General features: G+C 40.1%; 1 protein-coding gene across 1 annotated transcript in view; it reads left to right on the top strand.

Annotated features, from left to right (window-relative positions):
• The first annotated feature begins 854 nt into the window (after positions 1-854).
• The window catches only part of LOC122739607 (zinc finger protein OZF-like), a 34,499-nt gene continuing 16,419 nt past the window's right edge, over positions 855-18,934 (top strand). The window contains exon 1 of the mRNA XM_043981277.1: positions 855-950. Within this exon, the coding sequence (XP_043837212.1) occupies positions 855-950 (96 nt within the window). The remainder of the gene's footprint in view (positions 951-18,934) is intronic.

The following is an 18,934-nucleotide window of genomic DNA, read 5'->3' as shown; positions in this document are numbered from 1 at the left end:
GGGCTGACTGGGCCTTTCCCCCAATTAACTTAAGCACTCCCCACGTCTCCCCACCTCACTCCAAGGCCTTTACAGTATTATGTAAAAAAGGTCCCTCTACATTAAATAGTTTCTATTCAGAGTCAGTAATGCCTATACTTCCCTTAGGAGCGGTTCTATTATTTCTTTTGTCAAAGGTTCATTTACATTAAGTAGCTGTACTTCACAGTCACTCGGGAGCAATGTTTTGGTTCCCTCTTTTCTGTTACCTCATAAAAACCCTGTCCTCTGTTCTCATCTTTGGGTATGCCTAGCTTTTCGATACCAGGAGCTATAGTTCTTCTGCCCCGATTAAAAACCTTATTTCTCCTATGTGAGGGAAAAATCCATCCTCTTCTCAATAATTCTCAGGAACTCAGCCGCGAAGTGACAAAGGCTTTATTTTCTTCTCATGAGAAGGAGGCACCCTAGTATGCAGCTAGTGGGTACCCAGAAAGGGGGCTCGCAGGCCCTCTTTTATACCCTAGTCCCTAACTCGAATGGACCTTTCCTTTTTTCATCACTGGTGGGGTTACAATCTACATGCAAAAGCTAGCTAATGGGAACACAGTATTCCCACCCCTCTTCCTTGTATGGGCATAACTCAGGAGTGGACCTTATTGAGACCAGGGCTCCTTGAACCATGTGACCTTGCTAACCTGAGGGGGAAGGAGGGGATCTGAGACCTTTGTCCTACAAACTGGTCAGGGGGAGTATGACTGACTGCTATATCCACATTGAGAGGAGGCAACTATGTGTTTCTCACATCCTATATTGATTGTTAACTTAATTTCCAGGTTAATATATAGGGGCTCTTTCCGGGATTTGAGGACTCCATGTCTAGCCAGCCACCGGTTTTGACCCCGGAAGCTCAGCGCCTGCAGGAATCTTTTGTGTTCCAGTCTGGACTCAAATTCGGAGGCCTGCACTGGGTAAGGGTCTCTCAAATTCAGAACTCGCATCCTTTTCCCTTGAGTTCCTAAAAGCTCTTTGGTCGGGGGTCTGGTTATGTCCATGGATGACTTTGTAACGGGTCTGTTCTGACAGGTCCCCCAAAAGGGGATGGCTGCAGGTTTTTATGGACCACATGTGGCAACTCTGACAGGTCCTAGAAAGGACCATTGCCGGATTTTGTTTTCAAATCATTACCTAGTGATTGCAAGTGTTAGCAGAATTCAAGTCTGACCCACAACACTGATGGCCACAGTGGGGTCACTCCTTTTTGAGTTTGGTCTTGATTCTGCCAGGTAAAGGCCCTGAGTGGGACTTTGCTTTTTTTATCTTTCTCCTTTTTCAATGGCATTTTGAATCAATTAAGTGAGAATCTGAATCTGAACCCTCCTCCCTTTAAAAAAAAAGGGGGGGGGAGGAGGAAAATAGGATTTTTGATAGAACATTTTGTCACTCACAGAGGTCTAATTTTTTTAAGGTCTTTGAGGATAGAGGAGGACTTAATTTCTTTGTTTTTTCGGGGTTTTTTTTGGTGTGAGGCAATTGGGGTTAAGTGACTTGCCCAGGGTCACACAGCTAGTAAGTGTTAAGTGTCTGAGGCTGGATTTGAACTCAGGTCCTTCTGAATTCAGGACCCATGCACCACCTAGCTGCCCCAGGACTTAATTTGTGCAAGCTAAATTATCTTAAAAATAGCATTATTGTTTTTGTGTCTGTCCTTGTAGAATGCTATTTGTGTTAAAATGTTCTATAAGTGTATGTGTGTCCCTTGCTATTCAAGCTGAGTCCTTTATCTTGCACTCTGTTAGCAATCTTCTTTGCCACTCAAAGTAGAATTGTCAGAAAGGTAATTTACACAGAGAGGCAGACTATAGCTTGATTTAATTTTTACCTGTTTTTATGAAATTTGTTCAAACTTTAGTTGAGAATTGATCTTCAATATTAGTTTAAATCCAGGTTTTATGAATCCCAAAACCAACGTTAATCAGATTCTGTTTAAATTTGGGGAACTATCTGTCTTCTCAAGTCACCAGTGTTTATCACCAGGTAAAAATGAGTTTATTGATAATAATGGTCTGATATTGAAATGCTAGTAGATGGGCTTTAGATAAATTGAGAATTTTGCCATATGGAAATAGTTCCAGTTCTAACTGAATTCGATTTGTCTTATTTTAAGTGAAATATGCCTTCTAATAAGATGTGTGGGTTTTAAAGGAACAGTTTATTTTGAGATATCCATTGGCAAAGTGTTTAAAAATTTGGATCTGGAAATTTGTAAAGTGCATAATCTTAAAGCAAGTTACTTTATCAATCTGTAATGTGGATATTTGAGTATTCTTTTGGGCTTATAAATTGTTATAAATGCAACTGTTAAAAGAATGTCAAATTCTTGAAACTGTTTAGAAATGCAATATTACCGTGAATTCACAAAGAAGTGATCTCAAAGTCTGGGTTCAAGTTCTCCTTCTGGGATACTCCCTGTCTACGTATAATGAATGTTAAACACATTTTAAAATTCTGAAAACGGAAGGTTTCCCTAATATGCCAGAGAAACTTGTTCCATTTAACAGTGGTGCTATTTCATAGCTTTTCTCAATAACTCTGTTAAGCAGTTACTATTGAAATAATTCACACATTAATAATGATATGGTAGTTAAAAACAACTTTGTTTTAACTTTGTTAAACTTTTACTGTTTTCTTTCTTCAAGCTTCACAGGTATTTCAAGTTTTCATATTCCTAGCAATTAAAATATTATAATGGCCTTGTATGTTTAAAAACTTTTAATTGATAGATCTTAAGTTTTATTTCAAAATAGCATATTCAACTGGAATTTGTTTTGCTATCTGGTGTTTTTGTTAAAACATTTATGATGTTTTAATCTTTTTCTTTCCCTTAATATTCTATTTCATTGCCAGGATTACAAATTTCCATAGCATTCATCTACCTTTTAAATGTTGTCCTAACTATTGATGGTATTTTTAGGCAAAAAGTGTGAATTATCAGAGCCAATCTTAATGAGGTATTGTCTATTTTTTTGCTGAAAGATATGATTACTGTTAAAATTAATTGCTAATGAAAATGTAAAAAGATGCTCCTCCCCACTTTCTGGGCCACAACTTTCACCTGTTATATAGAACTATTTAATTCTCTCTCCATAATGATATCCAGCACTCCCTCTTTCTGAAAAGCTCTCTCCTTTCCCTGACAACTCCGGTCTTAATCTGCTCTTCCCCAGCCCTGGAAGAAATCCCATCCTCCCATCCTCCCCCTGGGCGTTTAACTCTAATGTAGTTGGAAAGGTTCTTAGTGCCTCTCCAATTCAGATTCAGTTGGATCCCTCTAAGCCTTTTCCTTAAGTCTCACTCTATCCCCTATCCAGAGGCAATTAGGAGAATTAGGCTTCTTATTAAGGACCACCTATCCTCTGGTCTTTTAGTTGCCTGTACTAGGTTCTGATCCTTCCTGTGACTGTTTGTCCAAAACCTGAGCAATGAATGTTCCTGTGATTCCTAGAACATCTGTGGTTCCTAATGCCTTTACTCTTCTGAATATAATTCCCCATGATGCCACTATTTTCACCTTTGATTTCTCTAGTGCCCTTTTCGGTGGGTCCTTTGGTGTGAATTGCCAGTTTTTATTTGTTACTTTACCTTTATCTGGGAATGCCTGCAGTACACTTGGACTGCTCTGCTTCTGAGAATCCCTCCTACTTTTCACAAATTTAAAAGCAGACCTTGCTGACATTAAGTTTCCTAGAGGCTCCACCCTCTCCAGTATACTCCTTTGCTCCCTGGATCTCCAGTTTTCAAAAGCTGACTCCGTTTTTCTCACCCCACGCCATAAAGTATCTTGTTCTCAGGTTTTACGTTTTTAGGACATCTGATATTAGCCAATAGTCTCTGTCTTGCAGGATTAGAGATCTCTCTACTATCCAAAACTGAGATAGAAAACCCGGATTATCCTTGGTACATTGATGGTTCCTGTCTCAAATGATGCTGGCTATTCTATCACCACCACAGAAGAGGTCACTGACCCCTTCCTTTGGCTCTTCAGCACAACAGGCTGAATTTGAAGCCCTGACTCGAGCTTGTGAATTAGCAAAAGGAAAACTAATGAATAATTTTACATGGATAGCAGGTAATGTGTTGGGAATTTTGGGGTGTTATGGAAATATAAAGGGTTCCTGATGTCTTCTGGCAGTCCTACATATCTAGAGATTGCTTGACTCCCTTTTGTTGCTAGCCGCAGTATTGTTAAAATGCCAGGACACTCCCATGAAGATTCTCCCCATGACTGGGTTAATGCCCTTGCTGACCTGCATGCCAAGCAAGCTGCTTGGAAAACCCCACTCCCTATTAGTTTGTCTTCTGTTGCATCTCCTGTACCTGGTCCCAAGTTAACATTGACCCCAGCAGAGCTTGCTGTAATCCAAAGGACCATGTCTGATCCCATCCAAGACAGGCTAAGAATAGAAAGGTGTAAAAAAGAAAATTAAAACCCTGGGCTCTGGTATGGGCCAAATGGATGCCCTGTCCTCCCTGACTCTCTGTGTAGACCTATGATGGAATACCTACATTCTTTAAGCCACTGGAGTCCTGAATCCAAGGCCAGTGCTTTATCCACTGCGCCACCTAGCTGCCCCCCAGCCCCATTCTTTAATTTGTTATCTGATAAATTTCGAATGTATGGGGCAGAGTTCTTATCGCCTTAGAAAAAGGGGGGAACAAGGGGTTTTTTTGCATAGCAGGGGAATCAATCACCACTACATATCTTTCAAAAAGGTATTATATAAATTTATAAATGATAAATCCACAGTTAATTTGATTTAAACAAAATCTGCCCTAAAAGAAATAACATGGTCTGAATGTGTGCTCTTCTATAAGGTAAATTAGGACTTAACAGTAAAAAGATTTGGTGTTAAAAACCTACTATCCCTGTGACCCAAAGAAAAGTTCTATCTCTCTCAGTTTACTTTTCTGTAATAGAGCTTACCTCCCAGGGTTGTGAGGATCATCTGATTGTAAAGTGCTTAGCATAGGGCAAGTGTTACAGAAATATTTTTCTGGGTGAAGTATAGAGCAAAAATGTTATGGGGAAAATTGGTGGGGGTGTGGTATAGGGGTTTTTAGGAATTCCTCCTTAAAGAATTGCACCCTTTTGCAGGCCAATCCAATTGGAGTGAAATAATGGTTTATTTGGGGGCCAGGGAGGGGAAGCCAGGAGAAAGGTCCTTGGACTTCTCATGTGGGGTGGGCATGGCACAGAGGCTTGTCTCTCTGAGATACCCTTTCTCCCTGAGCAGGAGACAGGCAGATACTTTTGTGGAGGATAGATGGTCGTGGTGATCCTTGAGTAATGACTTTGCTTTTAGTACTGATTATTGGAATTATTATTCTGAGTCTGACTCCAGTTATGACCATCAAGGACCCATGAAGCCTATGAAGTTGTTACATGTATGCACTGCAGGTGGAGTTCTCTTGGGAAAGGCTGGGAGACTGATCTTTTGGAAAAAGGCTGAGGTAGGCATCTCCTGACTCAGTTTCCCCAAATATTACACATGGAATGTAAACTCTCCCATCTGACCGATTTTAAGGCTGGCACACTGTAGTGACTATCTGCAGAACTTCTGCCTGGAGTGGACATATGGAATTTGGGTAAATATTAATCCCTGAGAGCATTGCCTCTCTTCTTTTATGGCAAATTCCTATAATCATGTCACTTGATTAGCATGAACACAATATTGGCTCTTCATCCCTAGGCTAACACTGTAATATCTGGGTGAGATAGAGGTATAAGATTCAAGCTATTTGGCTTAGAAATTCTAGTCACTTTTAGATTCTAAACAACTAGAATGTATAAGCATTTAAGCAGAAGTTTTCTGCCTCCTTTCTAATTTTGGCTGCTTTGCTTCTGTTTGTACAAACCCTTTTTAATTTAATGTAATCAAAGTCTTCCATCTTGCATTTCATAATATTCTCTCTCTTGTTTGGACATAAATTGTTTTCCTCTCCATAGATCTGAGAAGTAAACTATCCCTTCCTCTCCTAATTTATCTATGGTATCACCCTTTATGTCTAAATCTTGAACCCATTTTGACCTTATTTTTGTATAAGGTGTAAGATGTTGGTCTATACCTAGTTTCTGCCAGTCTATCTTCCATTTTTCTCAGCAGGTTTTGTCAAATACTGAGTTCCTATCCCAGAAGCTGGAGTCTTTGAGTTTATCCAAGAGGAGATTACTAAAGACATTTACAACTGTGTCTCCTGTGCCTAACCAATTCCAGTGATCCATCACTCTACTTCTTAGCCAGTACCAAATAGTTTTGATGACTTCTGCTTTATAGTATAGCTTCAAATTTGGTATGGCTAGCCACAGCCACCTTGTGCATTTTCTTGTCCATCAGTTCCTTTGATATTCTTGACATTTTGTTTTTCAAGATGGATTTATTATTATTTTTTCCAGCTCTATAAAATAATTTTAGGTAGTCTGGTATGGCACTGAATAAGTAAATTAATTTACATGGAATTGCCATTTTTATTATATTAGCTAAGCCTATCCATGAGCAATTGATAGTTTTCCAATTACATAGATCTGATTTTATTTGTGTGAAAAGTTTATTGTAATTGTGTTCATAGAGTTCCTGGGAGACTGTCAAGTATTTTATATTGTCTACTGTTACTTTAAATGGAATTTCTCTTTCTATCTCTTGCCCCTGAGCTTTGGTGGTTATGTATAGAAATGCTGATGATTTATGGGGGCAAAATTTATATCCTGCAACTTGGCTAAAGTTGTTGCTTGTTTAAAGCAGTTTTTTAGTTGATTCTTTAGGATTCTCTAAGTATACCATCATATCCTCTGCAAAGAATGAAAGTTTTGTTTCCTCCTTGCTTATTCTAATTCCTTTGATTCCTTTTTCTTCCCTCGTTGCTATAGCTAACATTTCTAGTACAATCTTAAATAATAGAGGTGATAATGGACATTCCTATTTCACCCCTGGATCTTATTGGGAATGCCTCTAATTTATTCCTGTTACATAAAATGTTTGCTGATGGTTTTAGGCAGATGCTGCTTATTATTTTAAGGAAAGTTTCAACTATTCCTTTGCTCTCTGGTGTTTTTAATAGGACCGTAGGTCTTGGGACATTATATTTGAAAGAGCAAAAAATTGGGGGTTTCAACCAAGAAAAACTTACACAACAAATTTGAGAATGATTGTGAATGGGGGGAAATGGACATTTGGTTAACTGACACACTTTCAGGCATTTGTGAAAAAAAGACCAGAACTCTGTGTTGTTTAAAAATCTAAATGTGGGTCCTAATCTGCCCCCCCCATGGGGGGGGAGCTGGCTAAAATCACTGATAAATTCAGCAAGAGTTTAGGCTTTCAAGGATTTGTTAAAATATATATTATAAGTTAGTGAGGATCCATCAGTATAGAAAATAAAATCAGGGTTTTCTAAGGGTGTGTCAAAAAGATCATCTTGAGATTTCTCAGATATGTCAACTAGGGAGTTGCAGTCATGCAAAGGTTCTCCTGAGAATGTCAAGTCAGGGAGCAGTATTGCTGGGTTAAGGACTGTACAATGCTTTAAAGTGAAGCTACTCCTCTCTGTTCATGTACAAAAAATAATAAAAGACTTACTGTAGTCTGGGAGTCGGGATAGGTGCTGATATCAAGACCCATTTGATTTCTGATATTGCTGAAAGATGCTGGGAATCCCGCTGTAAAAGTTCTGGGACAGAATTTTTGGTTAGAGATATGAGGCTTAGTAATTTCACCAAAAGAGGGTATCCATTATCTGTAATAACCCGCTGCTCCCAGAATAGCCCTTAACTGCTTCTTAGTAGAAGGAGCAGAAAGTTGTTGAGTAGTCTGGACACACTTAAGGATCATGTGCCAGCAGCCAAAAGAAAACCCAAATAAATATTCCACCTGAGGTAGACACCATTGTACCTTTAAGTTAGAGACCTTGTGGCCTCTGATGCAGCTGTAGGAACAAATAGGGGCTGTCTTCCTGGAAAATCTCAGCATTAGGTGCAGCAGCAGCTAGGAGTAAATCATCTGCATATTCAACTAAGGTGGAACCTTTAAAAGTAATGGAGGCTAAATCTTGTTGCAAAATTTGAGAGAATATTGTGGGACTGTCAACAAAACCCTGTGGGAGTCTGGTCCAAGTCCAGATGAAGGCAAACAAGTATTGGCAATATTTTTTTTTTTTGGTGAGGCAATTGGGGTTAAGTGACTTACCCAGGATCACACAGCTAATTAGTGTTAAGTGTCTGAGGCCAGATTTGAACTCAGGTTCTCCAGAGTACAGTGCCAGTCCTCTATCCACTGTGCCACCTAGCTGCCCCCTAGTATTGGGAATCTTGATGTACTGGTATCAAAAAGAAACCAGAACAGAGATCTACCACGGTGAAGCATGCTGCCTCGTGCAGGACTGAGTAAATGATACTAGCAGTGTTGGGCACTATTGGATATCTAGGTATTACATAAGAGTTAATTGCTCACAGATCTCATACAAAATGGTAAACAGACTTGGGCTTCTTAAGTGGCAAAATGGGAGTATTAGATAGGGAATAATGGCATGGGACAATTATGCCTTGGTTTGTCAAAGCCTCAATTATAAGTGTCATTCCTTCAATGGCTTCCCTAGATAAGGGATAGTGTGGAATGGATGGTGGTGAGCCCTTTGGTCTTAGTGGTAACAGGCACAGCAGATTTAAGAAGACCTACATCAGTAGAGGAGGAAGCCCACAGGGACACAGGAATATCAGAAGGGATTTCAAATGTATCTCCCACTGTTTCCTGAGTGTCTGAGATCAAAATTGGCAGTAAGTGGACAGTATCCTCTGGCACTTCCAGGGAGATGCCACTATCTGGAGAACAAGATGTGGTTACTCTAAGTTTACAAAGGAGGTCATGACCTAATAGATTTGCAGGAGAGTTTAGCATAAGGAGAAATGCATGTTCTATTGTTAATGGACTCATAGATACCATGTGAGGTGTTAATTTTGCAACTGTTTGAATTTTCCCTGAGACTCCAACTACATTTAGGGATCCAATAGATGTATATTCAGGGTCAGGTTTGCTCACTAGGACTGATCTTGAGGATCCTGTATCTAATAAACAATCATAGTAAGTATCCCCAACCCTAAGGGTTACATGGGGTTTATTATTCTGGGGAGGTGAATGGACTGGCACAAAAGGGCTAAAGATCTCAGGGTCTGGAAAGGTAAAATCATCAGATTCCACCATCCTTTCCCATCCCCTGCACCATCAGTCCTCTGTATCTCTCTGAAAGGATCTATGAATGTTTTGATTCTGCCCCTCTCTGAGAGGGTCTATAACTTTTAAGTTCCCTTTGCATAATCCTACAGTACTGATTTGTGTGTCCCCATCTATTGCACTAATAGCAAAATCAAGGGGGTGATAAACATTCTCAACTGTCTGACCCTGCTGTCTAGTGGTTTCCTGTAATGGAGCTAAAGTGCTCTGTCTGTTCCTTTCTTCCCTCTCATTTCCTTCAAAAATATATGTTGTTATTTCTTTAATTCTGTCATTACTCAGGGCATCCCAGCCTGGACACTACCTTTCAAAATATTTCCATATTTTTGGCAAGGATTGGTGAAGAAAATGGTTAAAGTATGCTTCTCTAGAATCTAATGTGTCCAATCTAGTATATTTGGCACTCTTACACAATCTATCATACAATCTATTAGGTCTTTCATTAGGTTACTATACTGGATCTATAAATTTTTGTCAGTTATCTGTCTTGCAAGCTCAGGATTCCATTGCCTTCAACAGTGTTTCCCTTGCTTCCTGAAACTTATCAAAATGCTATGGGATATTGGGGTCCCAGTTAGGGTCTTCTAAAGGCCATCAAATAGCAGCTATTCTTGAGGTTTCTAAGGAGTTCACTGCAGCTAATATATCAGCTCTTTCCCCTGGGGATAATATCATTTCCATGAGATCAGTAACATCAGTCCAAGTGGGCTGTTATACTTTGAAAATTTCTCCAAACTGGCTGATAACTGAAGTGGGATCCTTATCAAATTTAGGAATGTCTCATTTCCATGAACTGAAATCTTAGGGCCCAAAAGGTATGTATTGTCTGAGCTTTAGTACACTACCATTTAACCCCTGGGTGAGGATTTCTTGAAGGGGAAGAATTTGGGACTTTTATGTCTCCTCTAAACATGAATTTTCTGTGGTTGACATAGAGGAAATAGAGGGAGAGAAGATAGAATTTGGGCCACTTGGCATTCTATCCTGAGAAACTGGCTCAGATTCAAACTGAGACTTGGATCCCCCTTCTCTTGTATCCCCTTGTATTAGTTGCCTGTTCACTTTGCTCCAGACAGTCCAATAAAGTAAATGTTTATGTGGCCAGTAGCATAGGATGCTTTGCAAATGCCTCAGTGTTTGAGAATTAAATGACTCATGTTATGGCCATTCTTCCTCTAATATGCAATACTACATAAAACACAATCAGATAAGCTTTCCCTTAGTCATGTTTCATTTCACGGTAAGTTTTCCTTCATCCCAAAGCATGAGTATCTTACCTAATGGAGAGTCCTAGGGAATTTCTACCAAGAGTATATTAATATGCCTATTTTACCACAGCCCCACCAGCATTCGCCATGCCATTTTCCTTTTTTTTTTTTTTTTGGTGAAGTTTACTTTGTGAGTAACTTGGATTTGTTTTACTTTGCATTCTTCTTATTAGTAATTCAGAGCATCTTAAAATATGGATACTGAGAGCTTAGATGAATTCCTTTGAAAACTATATGCTCATATCCTTTGACTATCAATTGGGGAATGGCTCATTCTTTTTAATTTGAATTAATTTCTTATGTATTCTAGAAATACAATTTTTAATCAGAGAAACCTTTATCAGTTTTTCCTCTTATTTTAGTTGCATTGTTTTTCTTTTTGCAAAAACTTTATATTTTATGGAACTAAAATGTCCATTTTATCTTTTGTGATCCTCCTGTTATTGTTTGGTTCTGAACTCTTCCTCTACCCATAGATTTGGTAGGTAATCTATTTTTTTGCTTCTCTAATATTTTTATCTTTTTTGAGGTGGGGTGGGACATTGAGGGTTAAGTGACTTGCCCAGGGTCACACAGCTAGTGTAAAGTGTCTGAGGTAGGATTTGAACTCAGGTCCTCATGAATCCAGGGCCGGTGCTTTTTCCACTATGCCGCCTAGCTTCCCCCTGCTTCTCTAATTTTTAAAACATATATACCCTTTATGTCTGAGTCATTACCTTTTTTGGTATTATCTTCATATATGATGTGAATGTTGGTTTATGTCTGTTTTCTCCTAGACTGCTTTCCAGTTTTGTCAACAGTTTTTGTCAAAGGTCATTCTTACCCCCAAATAGCTGGAATCTTTCCATTTGTCAAACACTAGGCTATTGTGTATATTTGCTTCAGCACTGCACTATATTGTTTTGTTGATTACTGCTTTGAGGTATGGTTTGAGATCTGACCAGGATCCTTTCCTTCTCACTTTTGTTTTTCATGATTTTCCTTTAGCTTCTTTTTTTTTTTTTAATTTTTTTAGTGAGGCAATTGGGGTTAAGTGACTTGCCCAGGGTCACACAGCTAGTAAGTGTTAAGTGTCTGAGGCCGGATTTGAACTCAGGTACTCCTGACTCCAGGGCTGGTGCTCTATCCACTGTACCATCTAGCCGCCCCTTAGTGTTTTTTTTTTTTAAAGACTGAAATTGATATTGTATCTTGTCAAAATCCTTTTCTTCATCTATTGGTGATAGATGTGTAAGATATGTGATGTTCTTGTTATTAATACAATTATTTATGTTCCAGTCTTGCATAGAACCTGGTCGCAGTGTATACTCTTTGTCATGTATTGCTGTAGTTTTCTTGCTTATTAAAACTTTTGCATCAATATTCATAAGAAATCTTAGATGATAATTTTCACTGTGCATTTAACTGCCCTGGATTAGGTATCAAGATGATATTTGTATCATAGAAGGAACTTGGAAGAACCTCCCCTTATTTTATTTTATTTTATTCATTATTATATATATTTTTTTTGGTGAGGCAATGAGGGTTAAGTGACTTGCTTGCTCTCTCTCTCTCTGTCTCTCTCTGTCTCTCTTTCTCTCTCTGTCTGTCTCTCTCTCTTTCTTCCCCTTTTTCTCTCCCCACTGCCTATTTCTCTGCTACCTACAAATACACCTGGGTCTTACCACTCTTAAAAAAATCAGTCATTACTTGATCATCCATCTCTGTTAGCTATTGCCTTATATCTCTCTTCCCTTTCATGTCATTTCCTTGAGAAGCCACCCAGTCTCAAAACTCAACTCCATACTTTGACTCACCACCATATCTAATCTGTTTCAAGGTCCTGTTGATTTTACCTATGCAATTTCTCTCAAATAGATTATTTTCTTTCCTCTTAATGTATCCACCACCCTGGTGCCTGCCTGGACACAGTCTTCTGGTTATTCTCCTTCTCTCTAGGCTCTCCTCTCTCTAGTCCATCCTTTACTCAGATGCCCAAGTGATCTTCCTAAAGCTCAGGTATGACCATGTCATTCCTCCATCCTTCCACTGAATAAACTCCAATGATTTCCTATTATCTCCAGGCTCAAACAAAGCATTCCATTTGGCATTTGAATCTCTTTGCATCCTGGTCCCTTCCCACCTTTCCAGTTTTCTTACACTTTATTCTATTTTTCAATGAAACTGGCTTCCTTGAGTACAATTCTCCCAATTCTGGACATTTTTACTGACTCTCCCATGCTAAGAATTCTCTCTCTTCACCTCTGCCTCCTGATTTCCTTGACTTCCTTCCAGTTTCAGCTTAAATCCTGCCTTCTGCAAGAATTCTTTCTGGGGCAGCTAGATGGCACAGTGGATAGAGCACTGGCCCTGGATTCAGGAGGACCTGAGTTCAAATCCAACCTCAGACACTTAACACTTACTAGCTGTGTGACCCTGGGCAAGTCACTTAACCCCAATTGCCTCACTAAAAAAAAAAAAAAGAAGTCTTTCAAACCCTACCTCAATGTCATCTAAATTCCATCTAAAATGACCTCCAACTTGCCCTCTACAAATATTGTTTGTATCTAATTATTTCCATGTCATCTCATCTTTTCCAGGAGAATATGAGCTCCTTGAAGGGACAGAAGGTTTTTACCTTTTTTGGGGGGGGGGGGAGGGTATTCCGATGTAGAACTTAGTTACAGAGGAGAAAACTGAGGCTGAGAGACGGTACGTGACTTACTTAGGGTCACACAGCTAGTAAGTGTCTGGGTCAAGTTTTTAACTGAGTTCTTCCTCACTCCAAGTCCAACACTACCCACTACATCATCTCACTTCCAGTAAAAGATCCATAGGAATCAGAAGACATGGGTCCTACTCCCACTTCTGTCCTATTCACTTTAATTTTTTTATATATTTTTTTCAGGGCAATGAGGGTTAAGTGACTTGTCCAGGGTCATGCAGCTAGTAAGTGTTAAGTGTGAGGCTGGATTTGAACTCAGGTCCTCCTGACTCCAGAGCCGGTGCTCTATCCACTGTGCCACCTAGCTGCCCAACTTTAACAGGTCTTTAATGAACTCTTATTCTGTGTTCACATGATATGGATTGGCATGGGCAGCCCACAGAGTTGTTCCAAAAGTACATCCCTTAGTACATGAATAAATACCTTAGATAGCTTTTGCTAATGACAAACAATGGGGGGTAGAATTGAATAGGATAAAGAGAGTCAAATCAAATCAAGTTAGGAAGCATTTATTAAATGCTTATTTATACAGGCTCTGTGTTAAGTGCTAAAAATATAGATAAAGGCCAAAACAGCCCCTCTGTCAAGGTGCTCACAGTCTAATGGGGGAGACAACATGTAAATAACTACAGTGTAAAAAGAAAATAATCACAGGGAAAAGACACTTGGATTAAGGGGGTTTAAGAAAGGCATGTTGAAGAAAGTGAGTTGAGAAGGAGGTGGAGGAGGAGGGAGAGAGTTGACAACTAGAGAAAAAGTCTGAAGTTGTGAGATGGACTGTCATGTGAAAGGATGTCAAGGAGGCCAGCATCCTCCTTGCCACTGGATCATAGAATATGTAGAAGGAAGTAAGACATAAGAAGACTGAAAAGTTGGAAAAAAACAGGTTATGAAGGGCTTTAAAAGCCTAACAGAAGAGTTTATATTTGATCCTGGTGGTAACATGGAGCCACTGAATTTATTGAGTGTGTGTGTGGTGGGGGAATGGAGTGACATGAGCACACCTGTGCTTTAGGAGTGCATTTGTGAGTTTGTTCAGTGTTTTTAGTGATCTTAAGACTCCTTCCCAAAACCAATCCATACTTTTAACACCAATATTCTGCTGGCAGTGTTACATGTCCATGAATAATGAAAAACAAACATTTCCAAAGAATCAAAATGAAACTCCCCCAAAGCTGATGCACATGAGGTCTAATTAGTTTGCAGCAGGTCTCCAACAGAGAGTTGCATGCCAAAAGAAGGCTGTATAAACAGAAAAAAAAGTTTGGCAGTCATGTGTTGAGAATGTAGGATGATGGATGGATAGCTTGTGAGTTCCATTGATATCCAAGTGATGTTAAGAGAATAGCTAGAGGAAGGAAGAGCTGGGCTTTATGGGAGAAAATTACAGAAGCAGATTTCTGGTCATGATTTCCACATCACTAGATGTTCTCAAGCAGAGATGGAAGAGCACCTGTTGGGGATCGTGTACAGGGGATTCTTGGTCAGACCCAAGATGAACAATACTGGAACCGAGGCCCCTTCAGGTACTGGAGTCCTCTGTTTGTGGGAGAAATACGAATGATAAAACCTTGTTGGTCACAAGGTAAGAAACATCCCCACACCTAATGGTGTTCATGCTTTTATAGTTGGCATCCTCTAGGGCAACTCTTTGAGTCTATTAGAAGATCTAACACTGTTTGATTAAAGCAACATTTACAAATTCCATCTGTGCCCATGGAACTGAGCCAACTCTCCCCCAACAACACCTGACAGTAACTCTGCTCTAGAGTTTCCTGTCCTAACCATAGACCCCATTTCACTTCTGCTCCTGAGGTTGTTAACAAGCTTAACTTCTCAGTGAGCGATGAGAAAAGGGCTACTCCTGGGCAGGGCCAATCCCAGCTAGGGTGGAGATGAGGGGTGGCTCCAAAATATATCTATATATTGACACTACCAGGGTGCAGACTTTGGAGAGCAGAACTTGTTCCAATTATGGTGTGGTTGAGGATGATAGACAAGTGGAATGGGATGGAGAGTCAGGAGGGCAAGGAAGGGATCTTTCTCATTTTTGCTGCTTTATCCTGGGTACATATGTCTTAATGGCGATCAAGGCAGGTGAGTCTAGGGGGTTAGGTGGGTGGGAGGATGGGTGATATTGGGGGCTGAATTTGATAGGGGAGACTCAGACCCTGCTCTCATGGGAAAGGCACAAAATGAAAGACATTCAGGGAGGCAAACTAACAAGGACATTATGAGTAGAACCATCAGGGCAGGAGGTGTGTGATGGGATATCCCTTCTCCCCCAACCAATTAGAATAAATAAGTTTTATATATACAACTATTTTATAGTGTCTCATGCAAGTGACTAATCCCCAGTAAGAATTTAAAGGATATATGGCTGGTCTGTGACTGAGGCCACCAGGATAGTGAAAGGAAGGGAGGAATGAGAGTTAACAGTCTGTCTTTAAGGTGCTGTAATGTGAAGGACCTATAGTCAGGCTTATGCCCTTATCTGAAGAAGAGGGCAGTTTGGGAACCGCCAGGCTATTGAAGAAAGAAGGGCTACATGAAAAATGGAAAGAATGTCAACTGGGAAAGGATTTGAAAAGCAAGTGGAGGAGGAAAAGGACAAGACTCAAGTGCAGTGTTTCAAGGCACGACCCACACTTCACTGAGCGCCCACTTGGTGCTCCATGTAAACCAACTTTGATTTATTTTTTTGTTTGTGTCACTTTGTGTTGAGTTGACCATTCCTTTTTGAAACAAAGGCATCTGCAGGGTTCAACTAGCACTAATTCCCCAGGGTTGTGGGGAGGCTCAAAGGAGATACTGTAGGTAAAACACTTTGTAGTCTTTGAAGTGACATAAGAATGTCAGTGACGGTTGGGATTATTATTGTTTGAGATCTGTGATTTCATTGCTCTAGGGGACTCCTAAGGAGGAATCTCCCTCTATCCATAAAGATCAACATCTGGTTTTAGGGAGTTGTTGCCTGGGCCAGTGAGAAGCTAAATAGCTTGATCAGTATGTGTCAGAGGGAGGACTGGAACCTAGGCCTACTTCATTCAAATGTGGGCTCTCTATCACTATACTGTGTAGCCCTACTTAAGACCTAGGTTTCTATTACTATCATAGCTTCTACTACTACCAGGATGAAATGGCCATCATTCCTCTTGTCCATCTGCTTCTAGAGTTGAAGTGATAAAGATTTCAAGGAGCCTGCATTGGAGAAATTTACATTATAGTGTCAGGGTCGAGGGTTCAAGCCATTTACAGGAGTTGAGGATCAGAGATGATTAATAATTGACACATCAATTATTAATTATTAATTATTATCAATTATTAATTATTAATGTGTGTGTTTTATTATTGGGACAGTTCAGTATTTAAAGCAAAAAACCACAAAGTAATCAAATAGAGTCTCTGAAGGATGATTCTAAGAGAATAAGAGTAATTTTTCAACCTTTCAGCCTTGACATGTTAGAACTTGTTCCAGGCCTTAACAGGGCAAGGCTAGCACAGCTGAGTCCTCTCCAACCCTGGGAGACTGGCCAACCATTGTCTCTGGAAACTCTTGCTGCATCAGTGACCACAGCTGAGGTATGGGGAGGGGGAGCTCAGTCAGAGGGGCGATAGAGAGCCTTTTGGTTTTGCCACATTATAGTACTTTTATTTAGGTACAAATGCACTAATTTTGTACAATAGTCCCCTATATATTAAATAATCAAGAATGAGCGTGGGATAGAGACTTGTCCTAGCACCATTTCTATCTGAACCCCATTGACAACATCAAAGCAGCTATGAAGGCCATGCCTCCCTGAACTTTCTGTAAACCAGGGAGAAGTTGGCATCTACGTTTGTTTTGGAGATCCTTGGATCCTAGAGAGAGGGGCTTATCTTGGTAATGAAGTGGTACAGTGGATAGTGCCAACTTCTGGGAGTCCTGAATTTTAATCTGGCCTCAGACGATTAGTAGCTGTGTGACCCTGGGCAAGTCATTGGACGTCTGTTTGCTTCAGTTTCTTCACCTGTAAAAAGTGAAAAGGTAATATTGGCACTTACTTTGCAGTACTGCTGTGAGGATGAAATGAGATGATAATTGTAAATCACTCAGCACAGTACTTGGCATATAGTAAGAGCTATAGAAACATTTGCATCACCACCATCATCATTGTTAGTGAGACCAATAATTTAATAGGGAACAGCTTAATTGGTACAGGTTTGGGGTCCTAGCTGTCAGGGGCTGGTGCCTGTTATTCAAAACATAGAGGTTATTCTTTATGAGAAATGAGGATTTAAAGATACCCCTACTGGGGGCAGCTAGGTGGCGCAGTGGATAGAGCACCGGCCCTGGAGTCAGGAGGACCTGAATTCAAATTCGGCTTCAGACACTTAACACTTACTAGCTGTGTGACCCTGGGCAAGTCACTTAACTCCAATTGCCTCACTTAAAAAAAAAATAAACAAACAAAGATACCCCTACTGGTCTGTGGAGTATGGAGGCAGCTGGAAGGAACAGACCCCAACAATAAGGGAAATTGGGGGGTTCTCAAGAGAAAGCAGTTCTGGGGTTTCGTATTTTCTTAAGTAGACCAGCATCTCATCGTAAAATCCCCAAAGGAGATTTAGAGCTCTAGGGAACCATCAAGGTGATCTAATTCAAACTTCTCACTTTACAGATGGCCCAAGAAAAGGAAGTGACTTGATCATAATTACACATGGAGTAAACACCTGTGCCTGTACTCCTTGCTGAGGACAGAGCCCAGCCCAACATCAAACACACAGAAGCAAAAGAAGGGACTTTGGGGAAATGATAGCCAGAGGCTGTACACTGTGGGCACATCTATGGACGTCTCTAAGGGAAAATCTTTTAAAAAGAAGGGATCGAGGGCGGCTCGGTGGCGCAGTGGATAAAGCACTGGCCCTGGATTCAGGAGTACCTGAGTTCAAATCCGGCCTCAGATGCTTGACACTTACTAGCTGTGTGACCCTGGACAAGTCACTTAACCCCCATTGCCCCGCAAAAAAAACAACAAAAAAAAAAAACCAACAAAAAAAAGAAGGGATCAGTGTCCACATCAGTTCTGGTCTTTCTTTCCTTTATTTGCATTTTTCTATTAACTCTGTCACTGTGGTTTAGTGGAAAGCTGATCAGCCTTGGAGTCAGGTTGACCTGAGTTAAATTTCTGCCTCTGACACATGCTATCTATGTGATCATGGGAAAGCCAAGTAACGCCTTAGTTTTCCAAGTAACCGCCTAGAACTAAATATTCTGGCTTAGTTGCCGATACTCATGAATGGAGTGAGTTTTCAAATTAAAGTCTCCCCACACTGATGAAATCACAGACCTACCCAAAAAAAAAAAAAATTCAACCCCTGGAACCACCTACTACCCAATATAGGGCTCTGAGGAAGCTTCCTGTTTTCATTATCATACTTGGCCACCAGGGGGCATGCTGGTTTTTCTTGTACTCAGACCATTTTAGACATACCTTTTCCTCAATTCAATGGAGATGTTTTGATTTTTTTTTCAGGACACTTTACTTCAGATAATTGAAAAAAAAATGAGCATAGTAGCAAACAAACTGACAAAAATACAAGTTTATTCTCCCAATGTTTGGCTGTTGATTTGTTTGACTGGTACAATTTATGGGATACCATATCGGATTCTTTGTTGTCTGACCACCTTGATTGGCAGTGAACCACGAAGTCTCCCTTTT

Source organism: Dromiciops gliroides, chromosome 2 (assembly GCF_019393635.1).
Source record: "Dromiciops gliroides isolate mDroGli1 chromosome 2, mDroGli1.pri, whole genome shotgun sequence".
NCBI classification, from domain to species: Eukaryota; Metazoa; Chordata; class Mammalia; order Microbiotheria; family Microbiotheriidae; genus Dromiciops; species Dromiciops gliroides.
Note: the sequence above shows the minus strand (reverse complement) of the source record. Positions and strands in the feature narration are given on the sequence as shown.